The sequence below is a fragment of the Semicossyphus pulcher genome, unplaced genomic scaffold, assembly GCF_022749685.1.
Source record: "Semicossyphus pulcher isolate SPU_LCO1_2020_fin unplaced genomic scaffold, fSemPul1.0.p SCAF_13, whole genome shotgun sequence".
Lineage (NCBI taxonomy): Eukaryota > Metazoa > Chordata > Actinopteri > Labriformes > Labridae > Semicossyphus > Semicossyphus pulcher.
Window position 1 is genome coordinate 20,365,774 of NW_027211637.1, and position 20,161 is coordinate 20,385,934.

The window sequence follows — 20,161 nt, forward strand, 5'->3', positions numbered from 1 at the left end:
ACATGCACACACAATCGTGGGAGTGTTCCTGCTGGAGGGCAAAGTCTCCCTTCCTCTTACACATTCATTCTCTCCCTTCCCTTCCATTCCCCCCTTTCCGCCGTCACACCCCTCCACACCTCCTCTTTCTCCTTCATCCCTCATTCCTTCTCTTGTGACACCCTCCTCCTCCTCCTTTAGCAAAGGAGAAAAAAAGAAAGTGTTAAAGATACAGAAGAGTTGGCCAACAGCAATGAGAAACTCTGAGGGAGAGGCCAAAATCACCACAGGGGACAATTATGGCTTGGGCTGTGTACATACAAGTGTGTGCGTGTGTATTTGTGTGCGCTTCTTTTTGGGTTTGATAGTTAGAGAGGCGTTGAAAACAGTCCTGGAAGCCACTATCTGTCCTTCACAACTATTTGTCCCCTCCTTCTCTCCTCTATCCCTCCTTCCCTCCGTCTGTTTAAACCTTCCTCTCCATCCCGTAAAAATTCACACTGTCACTTCTGTTTAGACTCATCGCGTACACTGGAGCTACGGCTGCTGCTTCACTACAGTGCGTGTGTGTGTGTGTTTGTTTTCACGTCGAGTCCAGGGGCTTCAAATAAAGGCAGCCTGTGGGTGACTTCCTCCTCATTATCAGGATCTGTGAGCTTCTGGGTCTGTTTATTGTGTAACCAAAACTTCCAGGTTCTGTTAACTGGGTGTAATGAGACACTCGCAGAGAAAAAATCACTCTACAGTTCCCCTCGGCTCTGTGGAACTTTTTTTTAGCACCTTTCAGCTCATTGTTTTGGTTATCTGGCCTTCTACTCTTACTGCTTTTGGTTTTCACGGTGTCTAATCAGCTGCTGGTTGTAAAAAAGCTGTAGAAAACCAAATGTATGCTGCCTGCTAAGCACCAAATAGCTGACAAAGTTAGTGACTAGCGAGTGAACAAAGGGGAAATTAAGCAAATAAAAAGACAGACGTTTTTCTCAGGAGTTGGTCGGCGCCAAAAAACAGCTAAAACAAACTAACACTCGACATCAAATGAATACTAAAGTTGAATTGCAGCATGTTGTCGGAGGACGGAGGATGTATTTGGAGGCCGATTGCGTCACAGCGGCATGTCAAAGGCTCCTTCAGATGCGGCTGACAAATGTGTCCTCCAAGGTATCCCAAGATTCATTGCACGCCAATTCGAACGAGATGGGGGACTCTTGAACCAGCGAGGAATACACGTTTTTGGTTTCAACTCAATCTCAATTTCGTACAGTCAAGATAACGAAAGTGGCCTTGAAACAAATTATCTTTAAATAAGTTGAATTACGCAACGATGGTTATGTTAGGTAGTTAGCCTGCTAGCTACCTGTTGCTAGGCCACAGGAGCCTCGTTTGGTGACCGAAGGTTAAGGGCGGGAACAGCTGGCGACGCAAACAGGAAATCCTCAGTTCGGCCTTAACGGTTGTACCCAGGCTACGAATGACTCATCCTCCGTAGAGCGCGTCCTTCGAAGGATGCAGCCCCTGAATTTAGGCCCAGCTTAAAAAATACCATAAGGGAAAAACAGATGTCGTATGAAATGAGCATTGTCACTCTGGAAAAGCATCATGGGAGCTGTAGTTGTTTTTTGGATGCTAATCTTTGCATCAGCTGTAGTTGATAACTGACATGTCTAACCTTTTAACTAAGACAGATAACAGAGCCCATGCAGGGACTTTCCTCTCTACACTCTCTGCTTTTTGTCGTTAAACATGATTTCACAAAAAGAGGCCGAACTCTCCTTTGTTCCCTCTGTCTTACGCATTCTCCCCCCCAACCCCTTTACCCCAGATCACCTGCCTGCCTGCCCGTACTCCTCATTGTTTCCACCTCTCTCTCTCTCTTTGTAACTCTTTCCTCTCTCGACCCTCATACACCAGCAGCAGCATGCAAAGAATAACTCCATCTGATCCATTTGATCTCCTCTCTCTCCTCTGCCCCCGTCCCTCCTCCTCTTCAGTCAGTATCTCTGGATCTAAAAAGCTTCATGGGCTTGTTTCAGGTGTTTGTTTTTTTGTAATCTAAATGTATTCCCAAGTTGAAAATACTTTGAGGAGCCAGCCCGGAGCAGGGTGACGAAAAAAGTGTGTCAGAGTTTATTCCAAGTGTGTGTGATAGAGGTAGAGACAGAGTGTGTGTTTGCATATGTATATGGTGTAATTGTCTGTGACCCTGGCAGTTTTTTTCTCTTCGTGGTTAGACTGTTTGTCCTTCCCATAGCTCCTCCAGCCTCAGAGACATCCAGCTTCAAGGTTTAGTGTGTGTACGTGTGTGTGTGTGTGTGTGTGTACAGGAGAGAGGGAGAAAGGGAGCCATGGGGGGGGTTAGAGGTGGTTTTGATAGCGCAGGTCACCCCCCTCTCCCCCCACCACCACCGTCCTTACCCCTCTGTTCGGGCCTTGATAAGCGGAGCCGGAGTCTGTGGGGGTTAGGGATTCCTGTCTGGTACAAACACACACATAAGAAAAGCGCACACACACGCGCGCACACACACAGGGATCCGCCCGCTCTGCATTCCTGTGTCCGACTAAGGAAGCAGCCTAGCCGTCTTCCCCTCCACTCCCAAATTATCCCCTTCTCCTAAAGTCACTGCATACTTATCGCACGCCTCGCTACCTCTCTCTTCCAATCTGGCTCACGCATACCTCGTCTATCTACAAAGTTTTAGTCCCTTTTTATTCTTCCGCCGAGCACGCTGTGATGTCTTATCACCTCGTGAGTGAGTGGGAAAATGTTCTATTAGAGCAAGTGGAGTGTATGACAACATAATGTTGACTTATTGCAGCGCAAATCGATGAATTAAAAGTGTCTCGTGTCACTTTTATGGTCGTTAACGTGATTTATTACTAGAAAAACACCAGAAACTGCATTTAAAACATTTAATTAACTCATTATAATCCAAATATTTCATAAAAGTAAAATTCAAAACCATAATTTCAGATGTTCTTTTAATTTTAGATGTTTTTCTGCTCGCCTAATTTCCCAAACTCCACCCTCAACTTTCCCCCGCTCTCCCTTCACCCTCTTCCCTTTTTCCTGTAACTCCTCTTCAGCTACCTCACCGTTCATATATTTTACCCCTTTCTCTCCTTCCCTCATCCTCTTCCTTCCTCCCTCCCCCTCTTCCAGGGGTGTGTTGCAGGGGTCAGAAAGGGGTCGTGCGGTCTCGCGCTGCCCTTCTCTCTAATGGCTCCTTAATGAGAGAGTCAGAGAGGGAGAGAGGAGCCGCTTTAAAGTAGCAGGGTGAGATAACAGCAGTGCTGCTTAGGGGCACTGACTCTCCCCGAGTGTGTGTGTGCGCGCGTGTGTGTGTCCAGCCGAGGCCGCGTCTGACTGACCCCTTGCTCCATTTCGGGGCCCTTTCTTAGCTCGGTGCTCTTCTCCAGGGAAAGAGGAAATGACACGTTTGTAGCCTCGAATAAGTGCCGGGGCTCGTCACAGGCAGCGTCCACTGGTTCTTACTCGGGGACTGGGTGGGTGGGAGATGCTGTGGAGGTAAGGGGAGAGGGGTGGAGGGTGGCTGTGGGGGTGGGGACCGCTCTTTAATTTGCACAGCTTCTGCTGATTTGATCATAAGCAATTAATCTCAATGGCTCGGCTCGGCTGCAGAGGGGGAAGAGAAGATGAGCACAGCGCTCTGCATGCATGCGTCCCCCTGCTCTGGTTTGTCCACACAATGTGATTTCCACTCTCACATAGAGGTAGCGCTCTGTGGCTGTTCTGTCTCTTGTTGCGCATGATTTTTCCCTCGGCAGAACTGTGTGGTTTCCCAAGAAAGTTTGAACATGGCGTAAACACTTAACCGTGTCTAAAACTGTTTTAATGAGCTCTAAGGTCACGAATTATCAATCACACACGGGCTTTGGAGAGATTTAAATCCAAACTTGTAAAAGCAAACTTAGATTGACACAATCCTTGCTCCTTATCAGCTCCGTGTTGGCTGCAGATCAGGAACTCTGATTAGGGAATTAGAGCTGCGTCAAACAAGGTGGCATCTTCACAGGCTTTGCACAGCTGAGAGGCGTGAGGAGCGCTGTGAGGTTCAGGGTCCAGATCTTTCCTGCTGTGGACTTGAGATGCATCCAACTTTTATCAGCTTACGAGTGACACAGATCTCCGATGATCCACTAACACTAAGCCCGCAGCTTGCGCAGGTTTGGCTCCTTCATCCACGTCTCATCTGTCTTACTTCCTTCCCCTGGTTTAACCCCGCGCTCCGTTCTCCCTCGTTTTGACCCGCGCGCGCCCTCGCCCCTCAAACGCCTCGTTCCTTCACTCTGCCTCGCCTGTCTGCCAGTTTTCCATCTCCCACTATCTCCCTCGCCCTTGCTTTTTCCTCTCCATGGCACCGCACTCCTCCCATGCTGAGGCCAGAGCTCTCTCTCCATTGTTGGAGGCAGGTTGCCAAGGATACAAGCACAGAGAGGCACAGTCTTAATGTTATAAGATGGGAGAGATGAGCAGAGAGAGCGAGGGGAGAGGGGCAATAGCTCTTGTACTCTCTGGGCACTGGACGACACTATAATGCTCCACAGAGGACACGCAACAGCCCCCTGCCCCCACCCTCCTCTGTGGATGGAGCACAGTGACATCGCCTGTTTGTGGAGGAACCTTTTATACAGGTCCTCTGCTCTCTGCTCGCCTGTTGTGACTGCAGTGTGCGTCTTTATGTGTTGAGTTTTTGTACATTTGGCAGGCAGGCGCTGGAGGGGGGCACCTGAGCGGCTGGCTTACCTAACATGTCTTCTTTAAAAAGTGAGGAAAACATTTGAGGACATAGGAGACAATTATACGGTTAATTTAGGGTTTACTAAACGACACCTGTCTGTACATTCTGTGAAGCAACCTGCGGCTGCAGTACGACTTTCATAGTGTGTTTTATAGTCTGCAAATTTACAATATAAATCAAACTGTTTCCTAACTTGAGAAGGGTTTTTAATGAGGTTTGTTTTGTGTGTGACACTAAAGTTGGGAACATTTATGAATAGTTAAGGTTGAGCATAAAGAAGGAGGCTGTGCACACTCAGGTGTTGAATGACTAAGCAACACAGAAATGTGTCTGTTTTCTTTGTTTGATAAAGGCAGTAAATTGGGAGAGAACAAAGGGAGAGGGAGGGGGATGTAACATGCAAATACCTGGGATCAAACCGCTAACATTCAGTTATGTGGAATTGGCCGCATTAATTTGGCTATGTAGACACCTGTCAGGTTTGACACCCTGACATCCCTTGATACGCTCTATAAAGGACACAGCAGGTGTGCACACTTGTTTGTACATCCTGCTTCGGGTGTCTGTGTACTCAGACATGTCGAACATGCCGTCCTTTAAGGCGCACACGGTCAGGGGTTTTGCAGGCACGGGAAGGTGATGAAACCTAAGCCAGGAAAAGTGCTTTTTGGGTTTAAGATGGGGACAATTATTCCTCACCAGTGTCCAATTTAAATTTCATGTGCCTTACCGTTGACTTTCCTTCCCTCATTTATACTTGTGTAATCCACTCCAGAATTTCCAGCTGGAAATACGTCGACTTTGCCAACTTTTTTTGGGTTGTCAAACTCTTAAATTCATTTCCAGGGAGCAGTAAAGAAGTCATTATGACTAGTTAGCGGCCCCGAGCTTGTGAGCTGGTCAGAGAGTATTAACCCACACACCAATAACCCACCGGCTCCGTACAGCATCCCCACCCAGAGCCTTTTGTTGTTTCCCTCCTCCACTTTCCATTATCTCTCCTCTCAACCTCTCTCTCTCTCTCTCTCTTCTCTCCCACCTCACCCTTCAAACGCGACCCCGCGCCGGGCTGGACGGGGGCTTTTGGGCACGCGCCCGCTCACCAGTTCCTCCCCTGAGCATGCATAAAGCCAAGACATAACCTCTCTCTCTCTCTCTCTCTCTCCCTCAATCTCTCCATCTCCCTCTCGTTGCTTTTAGCACAAAGCCCTGCGTGTCTGCCTTCCTTCCCCACCCAGCATTCTTTCCCCATGCAGACCTCTCCCCCGCTCTCCCTCTCTCTCTCGCTCTCTCTCTCTCTCTGTCGACTTCCCTCCTACCCGCCAACTCGCTCAGCCTCACCCTACCTTTCATTAGCCCACTCTTTATCTCACACACTCACTCGGCTCGCTCTCTCCCCTTCCACTCTCCTATCTCGCCAGCTTTTACACTCCCTCTACTCTCTCTTTTTCCTCTCGTTCTCCCCCCTCAGTTGCTTCGGCTTTTGTTTCTGATACATCTTCATTTATTCCTCTCTCCCTCTCTTTCCCTGCTGACCCTATTATTTTTATATTCTCTCTCCCTCTGCCATCACTCCCTCTCCTTCTCTCCCTCTCTCTCTTTCTCTCTCTACCTCCCTCCCACTCCTCTCAGTCCCTCTAAGCTGCATTAACTCCCCAGATTACCTTGAGCCCTGCAATCCTCCATCCCCCACGCACTCACCGCTCCCTCGTTCCCTCCCTCCCTTCCTTCACTCATTCACTCGCTCGCTCGGACTACGTCCACGCCGAGGCGGCTAATTTTAAGAAACCTGATTGATGCTTTAAAAGGACTTGTGACGACTCCTGATCTTTATCCACACTTACATACGTAATAGCAAACTAGACCAATGTGTGTCATACAACTGTGCGTCACTGCCAACATCTGGTAAGCAGTGGGACAGACACAGCCACACTAAGCCCAGTCTGTCACCTCCTGCTCTCCATGATCACCTGTACTGTGTTTTAAGAGCTGCTGAACCACATGGACTCTGTTGTCTGAGCTGAGATGTCATATTGTATGATAATGGGATCCAGGCAACATAAGTTGAATAAAAGTCCACTTTATGTTAGCCTTTTGTTCAATAAAAATGTCAAAGTAAAAGGTGGCTAACGGCAGAGAAATAGCTGCAGAGTTCTGAGACAGGAGTCAATGGTAAGCTCACAAACAAGTCTGAATAAACTGTGAACTTATTTTTCCTGTTCACAACCAAACAAAATGTTCATAAAGCTTTTTTAGCCTCTTCAGTAGCTCTTCTATTAAATATGAAATGTGACATTTTGAAAAGAACATGCCAGTGTAATGCTAAGAAACGGTAACACTGATGCTAGCTGCAATCCACCTCTAAAATGACTGTATGCGCCTTTGCCTCGTCTCTAACTTGGACCTTATCTGCTCATTTCGTTGTTTTTACTGTATTTTATGAGCTTCTTTTACTATTGTACAGTATGATTGTATTACTATTGTACATTATATAGCTTGTACAATTCTAGGATGCCCCAACAACGTCAGGCAAAGTCACTGCAGCTGAATCTAGCTTGTTAGCTTGTCAGCTAAATCGGTTACATCTGTTTGATGTTGATTAATGTACAAAGTTCCTTTTCAAATGAATGCATTGAAAAGAGAAAGTAAATGGAAAAATACAGCAAAGAAAGAAGCTAACATGGCTAACCGGACTGCCTAGCACTAGCTAGGCCGGCCAGCGTGTTAACAGTTAGCTTGATAGCCTGTTAACAGTTCGTTTGCCAGCCCCGCTAGCGCTCAGCCGACTTAGCGACTTTCTCGCTAGCTATAGCGACTTTTTAGACCCTCGTGTCGACTTATTTTGTAAAAAGCGACTAGTGACAAATTTAGCGACATTTTCAGACCTGTGACATATATTTTATTGTCGTTCATGCCAATGTATACTGCTAAGAGTAATCGCAGTTCACGGCTCCTCTGCCAACAGTTGCTCTCTCCTCTTGCTTGTCAGGGCAGTGGGCTGCTGTGCTCAAGGCCTCTAAGCGTTAAGCAAATGAGTATGCGATGACACCACGAATATGCAAATGAGCGTATAGCGTCATCTGGCGACTTTTAGCGACTTTTGGAGCTAGTGCTAGCTACATTCAATGGGAAATAGTTGGCAACACTGCTAACGCTAGCAGGGCTAGCTTGCACAGTTATCTCTCCGGGGCCAAGCCTTTAACAACGAATATACACCAGGAAGTCAGGGCCATACCAAAACATATAGCAACATTTAAACTTAACAGAACACATACACAGGTAACTTTACTGTTGAAGAGCTAATGGCAGGAAAAAGGAGGCAGCAGCATTAAGGCTTCACATAGCCTACTGATATAATGTCAATACTTCTAACGTGTTTAATTGTAGTCTATCTTTTTAGAGGTGCAGCGTTGTATTCTAAGCGAGCTCATTTAGTTTTCTGGGGAGTCTAAAATTTGCGCACTGTTCGGACACTTTGCGCCAAAATGCAGAGAAAGATGCATTTTTTCAAATTCAGCTGCCTTACTGTAGACTCCCTCTCAAACACTCACTTGCTCACCCCCACCATCACTACCCACCCTCCCTCCTACACCCTCTGTAACCTCTCCCTCACCTCTCCTCACTCCCCCTTCACTCACTCACCCACCTACCCACCCACACTCCATCACCCCCACCTTCCACCTCTCACCCCACCACTCTTACAATCGCTGTGCCTCTCTTCTCTCCTCTCCTCCCCTCCACCCACACTCTCTCTTTTTCTCTGAGCCCCCAGCAGTACCACCATCACCACCAGCACCATCATCTCTCTCTCTCTGTCTCTCTCTACCCTGTCTTTTACCACTCTCTTCCCTCTGTCCCTCCCTCCTCTAAAGCCTTCAGGCTCTGCTTGATTTATGCCTGCCCTCCCTATCCACACACACCACCACCACCCACCACCCACCCTTCCCTATCTCTCCTGGAGGTTGTGGCCCGACTAGTCCCTAAAAACAACAGAGAGAGAGAGAGAGAGAGAGAAGGAAAGGGAGAGAGAGAGGGAGAATAACAACCTCTTTTGCTTTCCATCCTCCCTCCTTTTTAACCCAGCATTTTTTTCATTCCCCTCTCCCACACTGCTTTTTAAATTGCCTCTGAATTCTTGAGCTGTTTTAGTGCCTCACTCCCCCTTCTCGGCTGAAATTACTTTTTTACCCTCTCAAACTCTGGCATGCTGAGGAAGCAGGTTCCACCTTTCCCTCCCCTCTCTTTGTCCACTCCAGGACAAACACACGCTAATCACACGTACAGTCCGGCCGAGCCTGTTTTGCGAAAGCGAGGCCGGCGCTCGTGGAAGCATGTCGCTGCAATGTCGCGGGGACAACACGCCGTGCGTTGGAGTCTTGTGACAACACGGCTCTTGTCCTTTTCAACCTCAGGGCCGGACCAGCCATTAACAAGGCTGACTCGGGGCAACACACACACACACACACACACGCACAAGGATACACAGTGTGCGAGTCTTTCTCTTTTGTTTGCACTCCCATACTCAAACATGCACACAAGCCCTACTTTCTTCTCTGACAGCTCTCTTGTGGTCGACAAGCCTCAGTAACTCGTTGCTTAACCACCCCGGACTTTTTTTTTCCCTCCATTGTGTTTGGCTACTGTCTCTGTTGATTTGAAGGCGTGGTGTGTTCTGTGTGTGTGTGTGTGTGAGTGGAGGTGTTAAAGGAGGTGCGTCCGTCAACATTCAGGTCGTGCGACTGTACACAAGTAGCGTGCGTATATCAATTTATACGTCCATTTATCCGTCTAAAATCGGTATTTTTGGAAAATAGAAACTCCCTCGTACAAGTTTGGCCGCATCTAGAGGGGAAGGCGAGCGTTTGTTGAGACACACACACATGTACACACAAGCCGACACACTCCTTGAGCACAATCAGAACAGAAGATCAGAGGTCAAACCAGGTCACACGACCCTTTCCTCCCTTTTCAGGCCTTCTCTCTCCTCCTCCTTTACTGCGTCAAAGCGCTCTCTCTCTAATAACACAACTCCCCTTTTGAAACACACACACACTCACACACACACACACACACACACATTCAGATATACAGTGCAGCCTCCAACCCCGGCACATAACACTGTATCTTCTATCCATTAGCTGTAACTCTCTCAATGGATGATAAATGCAGTATCCCTCACAACACATTTGAAGTATAGTTCAACACACACATCTTTTATTCCAAGTCTTATTCCGCCTTTGCTTTTTCCCACTCAAGCCCCCACATAGCTTGCAGCGTTGTCCACGCACGCACACACACACACACACACACACACACACGAACAAAGAGAAGCACCATTTCCACATATTTGTCTCTCCTTTTTAAAAGGGGGTTTTATTTAGCATAAATGTTGAAGCCAAGGGTGCCCGGCTACCATGGCAACTAAATTAAACGGAGGATCTCTTCAGAAAGCAGAAATCTAAATTATTCGGACTCTTTTATGAAGGGGAAAATGAAAATTCCCTTCACTGTACTGAGACCGCTGCCCTGTAAAGGCAGAAGAAAAGCAGAGGGGTGGTGGTGGGGGGGGGGAAAGATGAGGAAGATGCTATTGTTTTTTTGTATTTGACCATGCACTTCAAAGCCATATCCTATGTGATTGAAATTCATAGGTTGTCTCATGACAGCCTGCATGTTAACACTCAGCATATGTGCACAAAGGAATGATGTAACCGCAGTGTCTCTAAAACTCCACATAAACCTATTGCCTCTGAAAAGACGCCACAATATGTGTGTCTGCAAATCCCCGGCAAAAGCCACCGCACGTATGATGAAATCCATAAGCTGCGTGCACGGGATTAGGCGCGACTGTTTCTGGTGTGGTAAATGATTTTATCTGTCGGAACAGGATGAGGTTTAAGTAACACACCGCCATCTACGCCGGGGCCCGATAAAGCTTACATAAGTGAGGGAGGATTATGTAGTGTATTCCGATTATTTGGCGGCGGAAGCCTGTTTGTGGTCAGATGAATACTAATTTCTAATATCTCACGATTAGTCGCAGAAATGTGGATGAAGCCCGAGAGAGCGGCGTGCTTTATGTAGTACGGCGGGGTGTGTTAGCAGCACAGAGGGAGGCCTTCGCTAAAGTGTAAAACACGGATATTAATTTCACACATTTACAGAATTTTACAGTTTTAAGCGAGAAAATCACGAAGCCTTTAAAAACTCTGCCATGTAATCCTCCGTGTGTGCGTGTGTGTGTGACTGAAGCATTGTTACTGTATGACAGCGAGGAGGGCGGACATGTTCCATCTGTACATGCGCGCGTGCAGGGGATGCTGGGAAATATGGTCAGGGGTCATTCACTCGCCCAATGAACAGATGAGTGGAGGGAGATGGGGGTCAGAGGTGACCCTCTTTTCTCTCTCTCCCCTTTTGCTTCCTCTCCTTCCATTTGTCTGCCTCTCCTTTCTCTCCATATGTGTGTGTGTGTGTGTGCTTGTGCATGTGTGTGTGTTTGTTGTTGGCCCACAGCAGATCTATGTTATTGATTGACTCCTGTGGCTGCTGGGCTGCCCACTGAAGGAGGGGGCAGAGCTCTAATGAATTCCTGCACCTCATGCCCCTTTGCGCCAACCCCTACACCCCCTCCTTAATTAACTTTGTGTGTGTTTGTGGGTGTGTGTGGACGCATGTGTGCGTGTGTGTTTTGTGTGTATCTTCTGTGCTTCCTCCACAGCTCAACACCCCCGCTTCCACACTCCCCTGCCTTTTTTTTTTTCTTTCTTTCTTTCTGTGTGTGTCCGTGCCTCCTCTCCTCTTTCTTCATTCCTCCTACTTTATCTCCTCTTTTTATATCTTCCTCTGCGTCTGCGAGGAGTTTGATGGCCGCTGATTACTTCGTATGTGTGTCACTCTTATCTGTCGCGCCCCATCTCCTTCCCCCCCACGTCCTCCGTATCTCTCTCGTATCTTCTACACCTTTCAGATCGACGCGTGTATGTGCATACAGAGCAGCGTATCCATCCATCTGATCGGGGGATCATTTATCTATACTGAGCGTGAAAAATGACTGACACTGTGTCTGCATGTGCGTGTGTGACAGAGTGGTCAACATTGACCCAGCAGGCTGTGAAGAGGCTGCATTACCCATCGGTATTCCAGACGTGGAGGCAAACTACTGTCTCTGTCACCTTGACTCCCCCTGCAGCAGACGAGCGCCGGGCTGCACAGGAAACACTTAGCACTACCTGACTGTAGTTAGAATGGACAATAGGGCTGTTTTTGTTCCAACGCTTCCATTTTTGTCCTTATTTTTCCGCTCTAATTCGCTTCCCGGTGCCTCTGCATCACACGTTACTTTTAGCAGACAAAATCCCCAAAAAGGTTGTTTTAAGTGAAAAATGTTCGCCGAAAGAATCAGCGCTGCATTTCTAGAAATAAATATCAGAATGTCGCCAAATTTTGGGAGGATGTTTAAATAAAGTTATTACTTAAAATAAAGCACTTACTTTATCAGTATCTTTGCCCATCTTTAAAATATATGCACTTAAACACATATAAAGTTTAGGCGAAAATTGGAAATCAACATTCCAAAATGGCATTTTTAAGAGATGTTAAAGATGTCCTCTTTACCTACTGAAGACTGTTATCTTATTATAAAAGTTGGTCATCAATCAATCAATCAATCAATCAATCAAATTTTATTTGTATAGCGCCAAATCATAACCAGGGTTATCTCGAGACACTTTACAGAAAGAGCAGGTCATTGCGGTCATTAACTTAACCCCCTTATGTCACCAGCTCTAAGCAGGCAACCTGCGTAGCCGGCCCTTTAAATGGACACATACAATGAGGCCTTATCGGTATAACTGTGCGTTTATTCCTCATTATGTGTCATTTCATCTGTAGACTCATACATTAGGATGTCAGAAGGTTTCTGTCCAGAACAGTCGCACATAATTATGCGCACACACCTCCCTTAAGCCCTTCTTGTGAGTCTGCATTAGCAGTCAGAAGTGTGTGTGTGTGTTTTTGTTTTAAGTGTAGACAAGCAGTTCTTTCAAAGCCTCCAAGTCTGTGATGTGCGTGATGTGTATTTTTGTCCAAGTCTTTGTTGGAGAAAGAAACCTGTCATCAGTTAAATGTCAATTAGGAGGCAATGAAAGTGTGTTTTGTGTCTTGTGTTTGCCTGTGTGTGTGTGTGTGTGTGTGCGCGTGTGTGTTGAGCGGAGCTGTCGTCAGCAGTGTGGTCTGACAGTCTTGTAGATCTACAGTGGAACCTCCAGCGACATGTCTGCTGCTGACAGCTTCTCTACACACTCTGCTTTCAACGACACTGACGGCTCAACACACTGGTGCAGACATAACGCACACACACACACACACAAACACACACACACACCACGGCTGCCTCTCTCTCTCTCTCTCTCTCTGGCTGTCTCCTTATGATCTCCCTGTATTTTTGTTGACTGGTGATGATGAGGTATGTTCGGGAGTTGAGGAGAGAGGGAGATGATTCAGAGTGTGACGTGTTGCTACTGAAAACACAGGGTGTAAGCGATGACTGGGCTGAGAGGTTTGAAAGGATTGGTTTAATATGGTGTTTTTTGTGTTGTGAAACTGTCGGGTGAAGCCTTAAAATTTTAAAAAGTTACATCTGTTCAAGTAGAACGTCAGATTTTTTTTCCCACAATCCCTTTTTTTTTTTTATCCCTGTGAAAATGTTTCACAAATCTGAAAGCGGCAGAATTTTTCAGCCTGAAAAACATCCCCAAAATGAAGCTGTGTGAAAAGTTTCAAGACATTTTCTTTTACCAGCTGCTTCAATTTCCATTCTTCACGTATTGTTGTTTAAAAAAACTTTTTAATTTTAGTAAATGATGTCCACAAACGAGCCTCACCCATCTTCTCTTACTTTTTCAGGGGCAGACGTGACCGAACCCAACAGCTCAGACAGCCGCGGCGAACGCCTCGACTTCTTCCTCAAGCAGGAGGAGACTCTGACCACAGAGCCCAGCTACCTGGGCCCCAGCGAATCGGAGGAGGCCGGGGGAGGAGCCGGGGGCGGGACCATCTCGTCCGTGGCCAATCTGAAGGCGGCGCTGATGAGTAAGAACAGCCTGCTGTCGCTGCGGGCTGAGATGATGGGAGATGATAACCCCTTACTGTACGAGTACCTGCCCAAAGGAGGACACTCCCTGTCTTGTAAGTCACCACTTACTAACACTGATTGTTACACACACACACACTTTAATATTACCTCCAAACAGCTTGTGTGCTCACCCGTGAGAAACACAGCACACAGGCTTGACCACTTTTGACATGAGTATCCTCTTCTCCCCTTATCAGCCTCTGTGTTAATAAATGTGAATGCATACGTGTGTGCGTGCGTGTGGTGCCACTCCAGTGTGTAAAGAGTTTGTGTGGCAATGCCAGCGATGACTCGTCAGCAGTGACTCAGTGAGAGAACATTTTGCTGGGATCGCTCTCGCTGTCGTGAGAAAATTTGTTTGGTTTTATGTGACAGGTTCTTTGTGCGTATCAGTGGGTCTGCGGCTGCAACAGAACACAACAGAGCCGCAGCACATTACTTTACTATTATTCGCGCACACACAAAAAAGACGCAGCGATTTGCTCGACTCAACTGCAGCACGAACGCCGACTTCCGGTCAGAAGCACTTTCAAAATAAAGAGTGTTTTCTTCCATTTGTACGCCTGAAAAGAATCATTTTAATGCTTAAATATAAAGAATAAATAAAGCTTTATTCAAATGTTCAAATGTGAAATACTTGAGAATAAACTCTTATTTTATAACGACATCAATATTAGGCTGATAAACATCCTCATTTGTGCCTGATTTGCCCACGTTAACAAGACATTTTCTCTTCTTGCAGTCAGTTTTCTTTCCCTTCAGTGAGGGTGTTAAACTGTCAGTGTGTCTTCATGTGTGTGTGCCAGCGTGAGCGTATATTTGCTTGAGTCCATGTCCGCGTGGGCACATTTTGTGTGTGTGTGTGTGTGTACAACTCTTGTGTTTGTGTTTCTTTGCTTCTACTGGCTAGTAATTGGATCTTTTGTCCTGAGTTCTGCCTGCCTTTGTGAGCGGAAGAAAAGCAAAGGAAGGGTACAACTCGGAGCATAGTCATGCCTTTTGAGCTGAGCCCCACTCACCTTCAAAATAAAAGACTGAATAGGCCAAAACACACGTTTGCAGTCGCACATCGGGCGCTCGCATTGCGCATGCACGTCACATCGCATCACCCCTTTTGTGTAAGTGTTAAGTGTGTGGGATTGAGATGTTTCTGTTGGCTTAAAGAGCAGAATCAGATGCTGTCACAGCACAGATAGACAGCCTCACACGCTCCGCCGAAGAGAAGAGGCTTTTCGAAACACACTTTACAGATACACCCAGCCTTGACTAAATGAATAGAGAGATTCGGAGAGAATTTAGAGAATGTTAATCATTTGCTCCCATCACTGGAAAGAAAACATGTTAAATGAGTCTTATAGCCGCATTTCAGCTGTCACCAGAGAACCCTCGGGGAGGTTTTCTGGTTAGCCGAACCCTATTTTGAATTCCCAACACAATAGCTGTTGGGGAAAAGGGCTTGTCGAGATGGCCAACAACCTCCCCCTCCCTCCCTCCCTCCCCACTGAGTCTGTCCCTGTGTCTAAATGAGGACAGAACATAAACAAACACTGTACCTCAGATTACTGGGCGGAGGAGAAGTCTGCCTGCTTTGACAGATCGCTGCTCCCTGCCTCCCTCCCTCCCTCTCTCCATTCAGCCCTGTTTCCCCCTCCTCCTGTTCTCCTCCCTGTTTCTCCTTCACCCCTGCTTAACATCCTTCCTGTCCTTCTTTTCCCCTCCCGTACTCCCCCCCGCGCCATCCATCCCTCCCCGCTTCCTTCCATCTATTTCTCCTTCACCCCTCCTTAACACCCATCCCTCACCCCCTCCTCCTCCTCCTCCTCCTCCGGCCGGCCCCTGCAGTTCCTCCGTATTTGTCTCACTCCTGTCTCTTTCCCCCACTTTTACTTCAGCTGTGCGGCATCAAAGTGTGTCGGTTTGAAATCCTGGGAAAGTATTGATCAATGCGGAGAGGAGGTAGAGCAAGGTCACCTGGTCCAATTCAAGAGAGAAAAGGCCTTGACTTACCTCGTGTCTCCCCCTCCTCCCCCTCTCTCTCTCTCGTTCTCTCTTTTCCGTGTAATTGACTCTTTAATAAAACATGTTCCTCCTAAAGATTCATACATCCAAACGGTGAATCAATGTTGTGCACTTTCACTCTGAACACATGTCTCCTTTTAAATTAAGCGCTTCAAAATGATCCGACCCAGACTCTGCTGACAGGTCGTGAGATTCAGACGCACGCCTCCTTTATTTTTCCGTCTTTTGCATGGGTCACGGGCTACTTCCTCCCAGCGCTCGGAATGCCTAAATCCTGCATAACCCGCCTGTTTGTCAATCAGACTCCTGAATCCAATTAAGGTCACTTGGATTTGGCCCCTGCCACACCTTTTTGCCTTAGACGATCAATGCCAGACAATGGATTTTGCTGGACCATCCCCTGCGCACCTGTCCACAGTGCCACCGTGTACCGGCTGTAGAGAACATCCAATTAAGTATCGGGATCATTCTGACATTATTGAACTTTTCTCTCCCTCACTTCACAGCTACTTTTGAAAATGGACTCTCGCGCTGACTGTACGGCAGCTCCGAGCGGCTCCAGAGTCTGGGTCGGATCATTTTTGAAGCTCATTTTTTACGTACACAAATTTTGCGGTGCGCGAGACTTTAAGGGTTTAAAATTTCCCTCCTTTTTAAAAGACTTAAGTCTGAGAATTAAAGGAGGGATTTTTCCATTTTAATGTTTTTTAAAGGAATAAAAGGAGAGTTAAACTCTCAGGGTCCAATCCTACGTGGCTATTTTCTCCTAACAGGCTTACCAAGTTTTAGTTGATTAGCTATTGGCAATAGTTCAGTCTCCTTATAGTAACCCCGTCCTGACGGGGAGGTGGAGGTCACGTAAGTTCCATATCCCTCCCTCTGCAGTACAACTCAGTTAATCTGCATTCATGCATCTTATCCTTTTGGTTGTTTCTCTCACTCTTGTCGCTTTGCAGTGAGTCAGCCTGCTGTTATTTGTATTCTTTACAGCTGTCCAGACACGACCGCAATATTAAACTCACCGAGACAAGATTGCAAAAATTACAGTCGTATGTTTTGAATCCTGCAGGAGCTTTGAACCGAGACTGCTGAACATATTTATTCCTCTCCTTCTGTCAGTGCTCTATTTGTTAATGAGACGCTCCCCCTCACCTGTAGCACATCCTTGTCTCCATTTCCCTCTTAATGTTCTTCCTCCCGTCTCTGCCGGGGGGGGGGGTTTGGACAAAAAAAGAGGAGATGGGGAGTTGAGCGTTTGTGTGTGTTCTCAGTAAGTGGGAGTGGGGAGTGTCGGGCGCGGTAGCTCTCACATTCCAGGAATCGGTCCATGGTCGAGCCTCATGGTTGTGTGATTCTGTCCGTTGTGCAGAGGAGGGCGATGAATGGCTAACCCACTGCATAACTCTGGAGACATTCCCCAAAACACTGCCCACACATGCACATGCTCATACGCACACACACACACACAATCCGCAATAACCTGCACTTTATGCTTTGATTCATCATAAGACAGAGATGCACTCTCTGTAGCAGCTAATGGTGATATTAATGTAGCAGAAAAAGCTTCTGAGTGCTAAAGGGTCTGTAAGAAATTTAAAATTCTGCATCCAGCGGGCCTTAACTTGTTGCTGGTAAACATCTTACACGGTCCATGTAGCTGTCCTTTACCCTGCGTGTACAAAAAGTCTTCACTCGAGCTGCAACATGGCTCCTCTCCAAAACAATCTCCCTCCACGCTACACAGGATCCTCAAGCCCTCTTCCTTATATGCATTTTACCCGCTCACACAACTACGTGCACACTCTCTCACAAAACACACACACGCTGCCATCCTCTGCGCACGCATGTGGGTGGAAGGAGAAGGAGAGCAGAGGAGCGAAAGAAATAGAGAGAGAAAGAGAGAAGAGAAGCCCTAACCCTTTCCCCTCGGCTGGTGGAAAGTGAAACTTCAGAGTTTTTCTTCCTCCCCCTCTCCGTAGTGTTTGATAGCGTAGCACTGGCAGCCTCTGTGTGCCCCCCTGCCCACTCTCTCCCGCTGTGTTCTGGTGGCCAGCTGCTAGCAGACTTGCAGTTGTACGTGAGTGGGTGGGTGAGACTCGTTTCCTGTGCTCCTCAGGGCTCCGCTCCAACAACTACTGCAGCACACTCCGGCCAGGGGCCACGGGGGCCACTATTCATAACAAACAGGGGGCTGGCTCCTCTCCTCCTCCTCCTCCTCCTCTGCCTCTTCTTCCTCCTCATCTTCCACCATCACCACCACCACCGCCGCCATCTTCATCATCATCATCTTCAACATCAGCATACTGCCCACCCACTCCACCCACGCCACTGCACCCCTCTGAGCCTCGGCCCCTGGAGGCCCCCGGTCTGCGGGCTGGGGTGACCCCGCTGCGCTCAGAAGGGTTGGACATGGAAGTGGAAGAGGCCCCCGAGGGCCCGGAGCCCTCCACCTTGCCTGAGGTAAGCTCACACACAGCCTGGCTGTTCTCCAGGGCGGGGCTGCTCTCTGGGTACGGCTCCACCAGGCAGATAAAACTGTTAGAGTGGAGTTAGCATCCAAGGGGGCAGCTTCACCCTGTTTCTGCACACACACACACAGAGCGGGGGTTGAGCTGATGGAGAACAGGAAGTGATGGACGACACATGAGCAGGGGTGTTTCCAATGGGTGGCCTAGGGTGGCATGGCCCCAACTATGATTGGATAGCTGCCCAGTCGGAGGCGGGACTTAAGTTCAAACAAACTTATTGTTGCAACAAGCTCGAGAAGCTTCTGTTGCTACTTTTTTACTGTCAGTTTTGGAGCTACAGCTTCTTTTTGAGTCCTTTGAAAAATATTATAGAATATTTATGTTTTTGGTGCTATTTTTTTTCATTAAGAAAAACTATACACAGGTATGTAGCAACTGTATGAAACCTCATTGTTATGAGACACAAATGGTGCATACATGCGTCTGTGCGCGCTCTCTGCTTGGGGCCACCCCTGCAGAAGTCAAAGCCCCAGTTGGGCCCCCAAAAGATTCTGGATACGCCCCTGCTCATGAGGACAAGCGGATTTTAATGAGGTTATTTTACCATTAAAAACAGTCAAAGCACATCAGCGCTCAACCCCTCTCTGTATGTCATCTCTGTAAGGACTCTAACATCTTTCCTTCTAGAAGAAACGCTGTTTCCTGTGTCTGTCTTTCTTTTTCTCCGTGTTGTGTTTGCTTTCAGATTTTCCAATTCTTCACTCACGTAATCTTTTTTAATATAGCCAGACCCGAATTCACCGTCAAAGCCGGGAGTCTTTGCTCAGCATTAGCGGTAATGTAGTTTATAGTGGTTACATTAGAGATGACACATCCAGTCACAATGGCGGCGTGTGCTCAGAGATGGCAGATAACGGGCAAGGTGGTGAGATGAGACTGAGTAGAATCAATACAAGTAGACAATGAGAGGTTTGCTCTCGCAGCCCAGGAAATTGTTTGTTCTGCTCGGCGTGTATGTGTGTGTGTGTGTGTGTGTGTGTGAGGAAGAGTGTGGGCGTGTGTGTGAGCATGGCAGTATGAGCATGAGTTTGTGCCAGTCTGTGTGTGTTAGTGTGCGTGTGAGCATTTAGGAGCAGCGTTTGATTTCAGCGGACCTGCCTCCCAACAAGCCTCCCTATCTCTACGGACAAGCCATCTGTTTGCCCAGTGCATGGTGTTCTGTTCTTAGAGAGGAGGAGGAGGAGGAGGAGGAGTAGGAGGAGGAGGTGGGGTGTAGAGGACGAGGAAATGGGTGGGGGTGAAGGAATGGCAGGAACATGGAGTATATGGAGGAGTTTAGATGGGATGGAGATAGAGGGGGGGACAGGTGTTTGGTGCACCTTGCTGACACCTGAGAGGGGGAGGAGTTTAGGAGCCTTTTAAAAGACTTTCTTTCTGTTTGCTTTTGAATCTTAACAAACTGTACGTGTCTATAAATCATTCTGATGTGTGCTTTTCTTTTTCTGTCCTACGTTTCTGTTTTCACGTCTTTGTTTCTCTGTTTTTCCCGTACGTGTGAATAAAGGTTGCCTTCACAGCTTCTTTCACCTGCCTGCCACCTGCATGCCCAGACAACATTCCATACAGAGTGTATAGATGTGCGTGTGTGAGACATAACGGCGTGTTTTGTGCTTACAGGAAGGCGTGAAAGACAAAGAAAACATGAAGGAAAACAGCACAGGTATGTCTTAAAAGGTTAGGATTTGAAAGCATGGCATGTCGACATAGCTTTAGAGAGCTTTTGTGGCTTGTATTTCTCTCAC

At 47.4% G+C, this 20,161-nt stretch overlaps 1 protein-coding gene across 2 annotated transcripts in view; it reads left to right on the top strand.

Annotated features, from left to right (window-relative positions):
* Positions 1-20,161, top strand: part of zbtb46 (zinc finger and BTB domain containing 46) — a 61,233-nt gene that overhangs the window by 31,493 nt on the left and 9,579 nt on the right. Inside the window, exons 4-6 of one of the 2 annotated variants that reach the window (XM_069660590.1) lie at positions 13,644-13,925; positions 18,008-18,351; positions 20,037-20,079. In XM_069660590.1, the coding sequence (XP_069516691.1) occupies positions 13,644-13,925; positions 18,008-18,351; positions 20,037-20,079 (669 nt within the window). The remainder of the gene's footprint in view (positions 1-13,643; positions 13,926-18,007; positions 18,352-20,036; positions 20,080-20,161) is intronic. The other variant, XM_069660589.1, reaches the window with a different exon arrangement.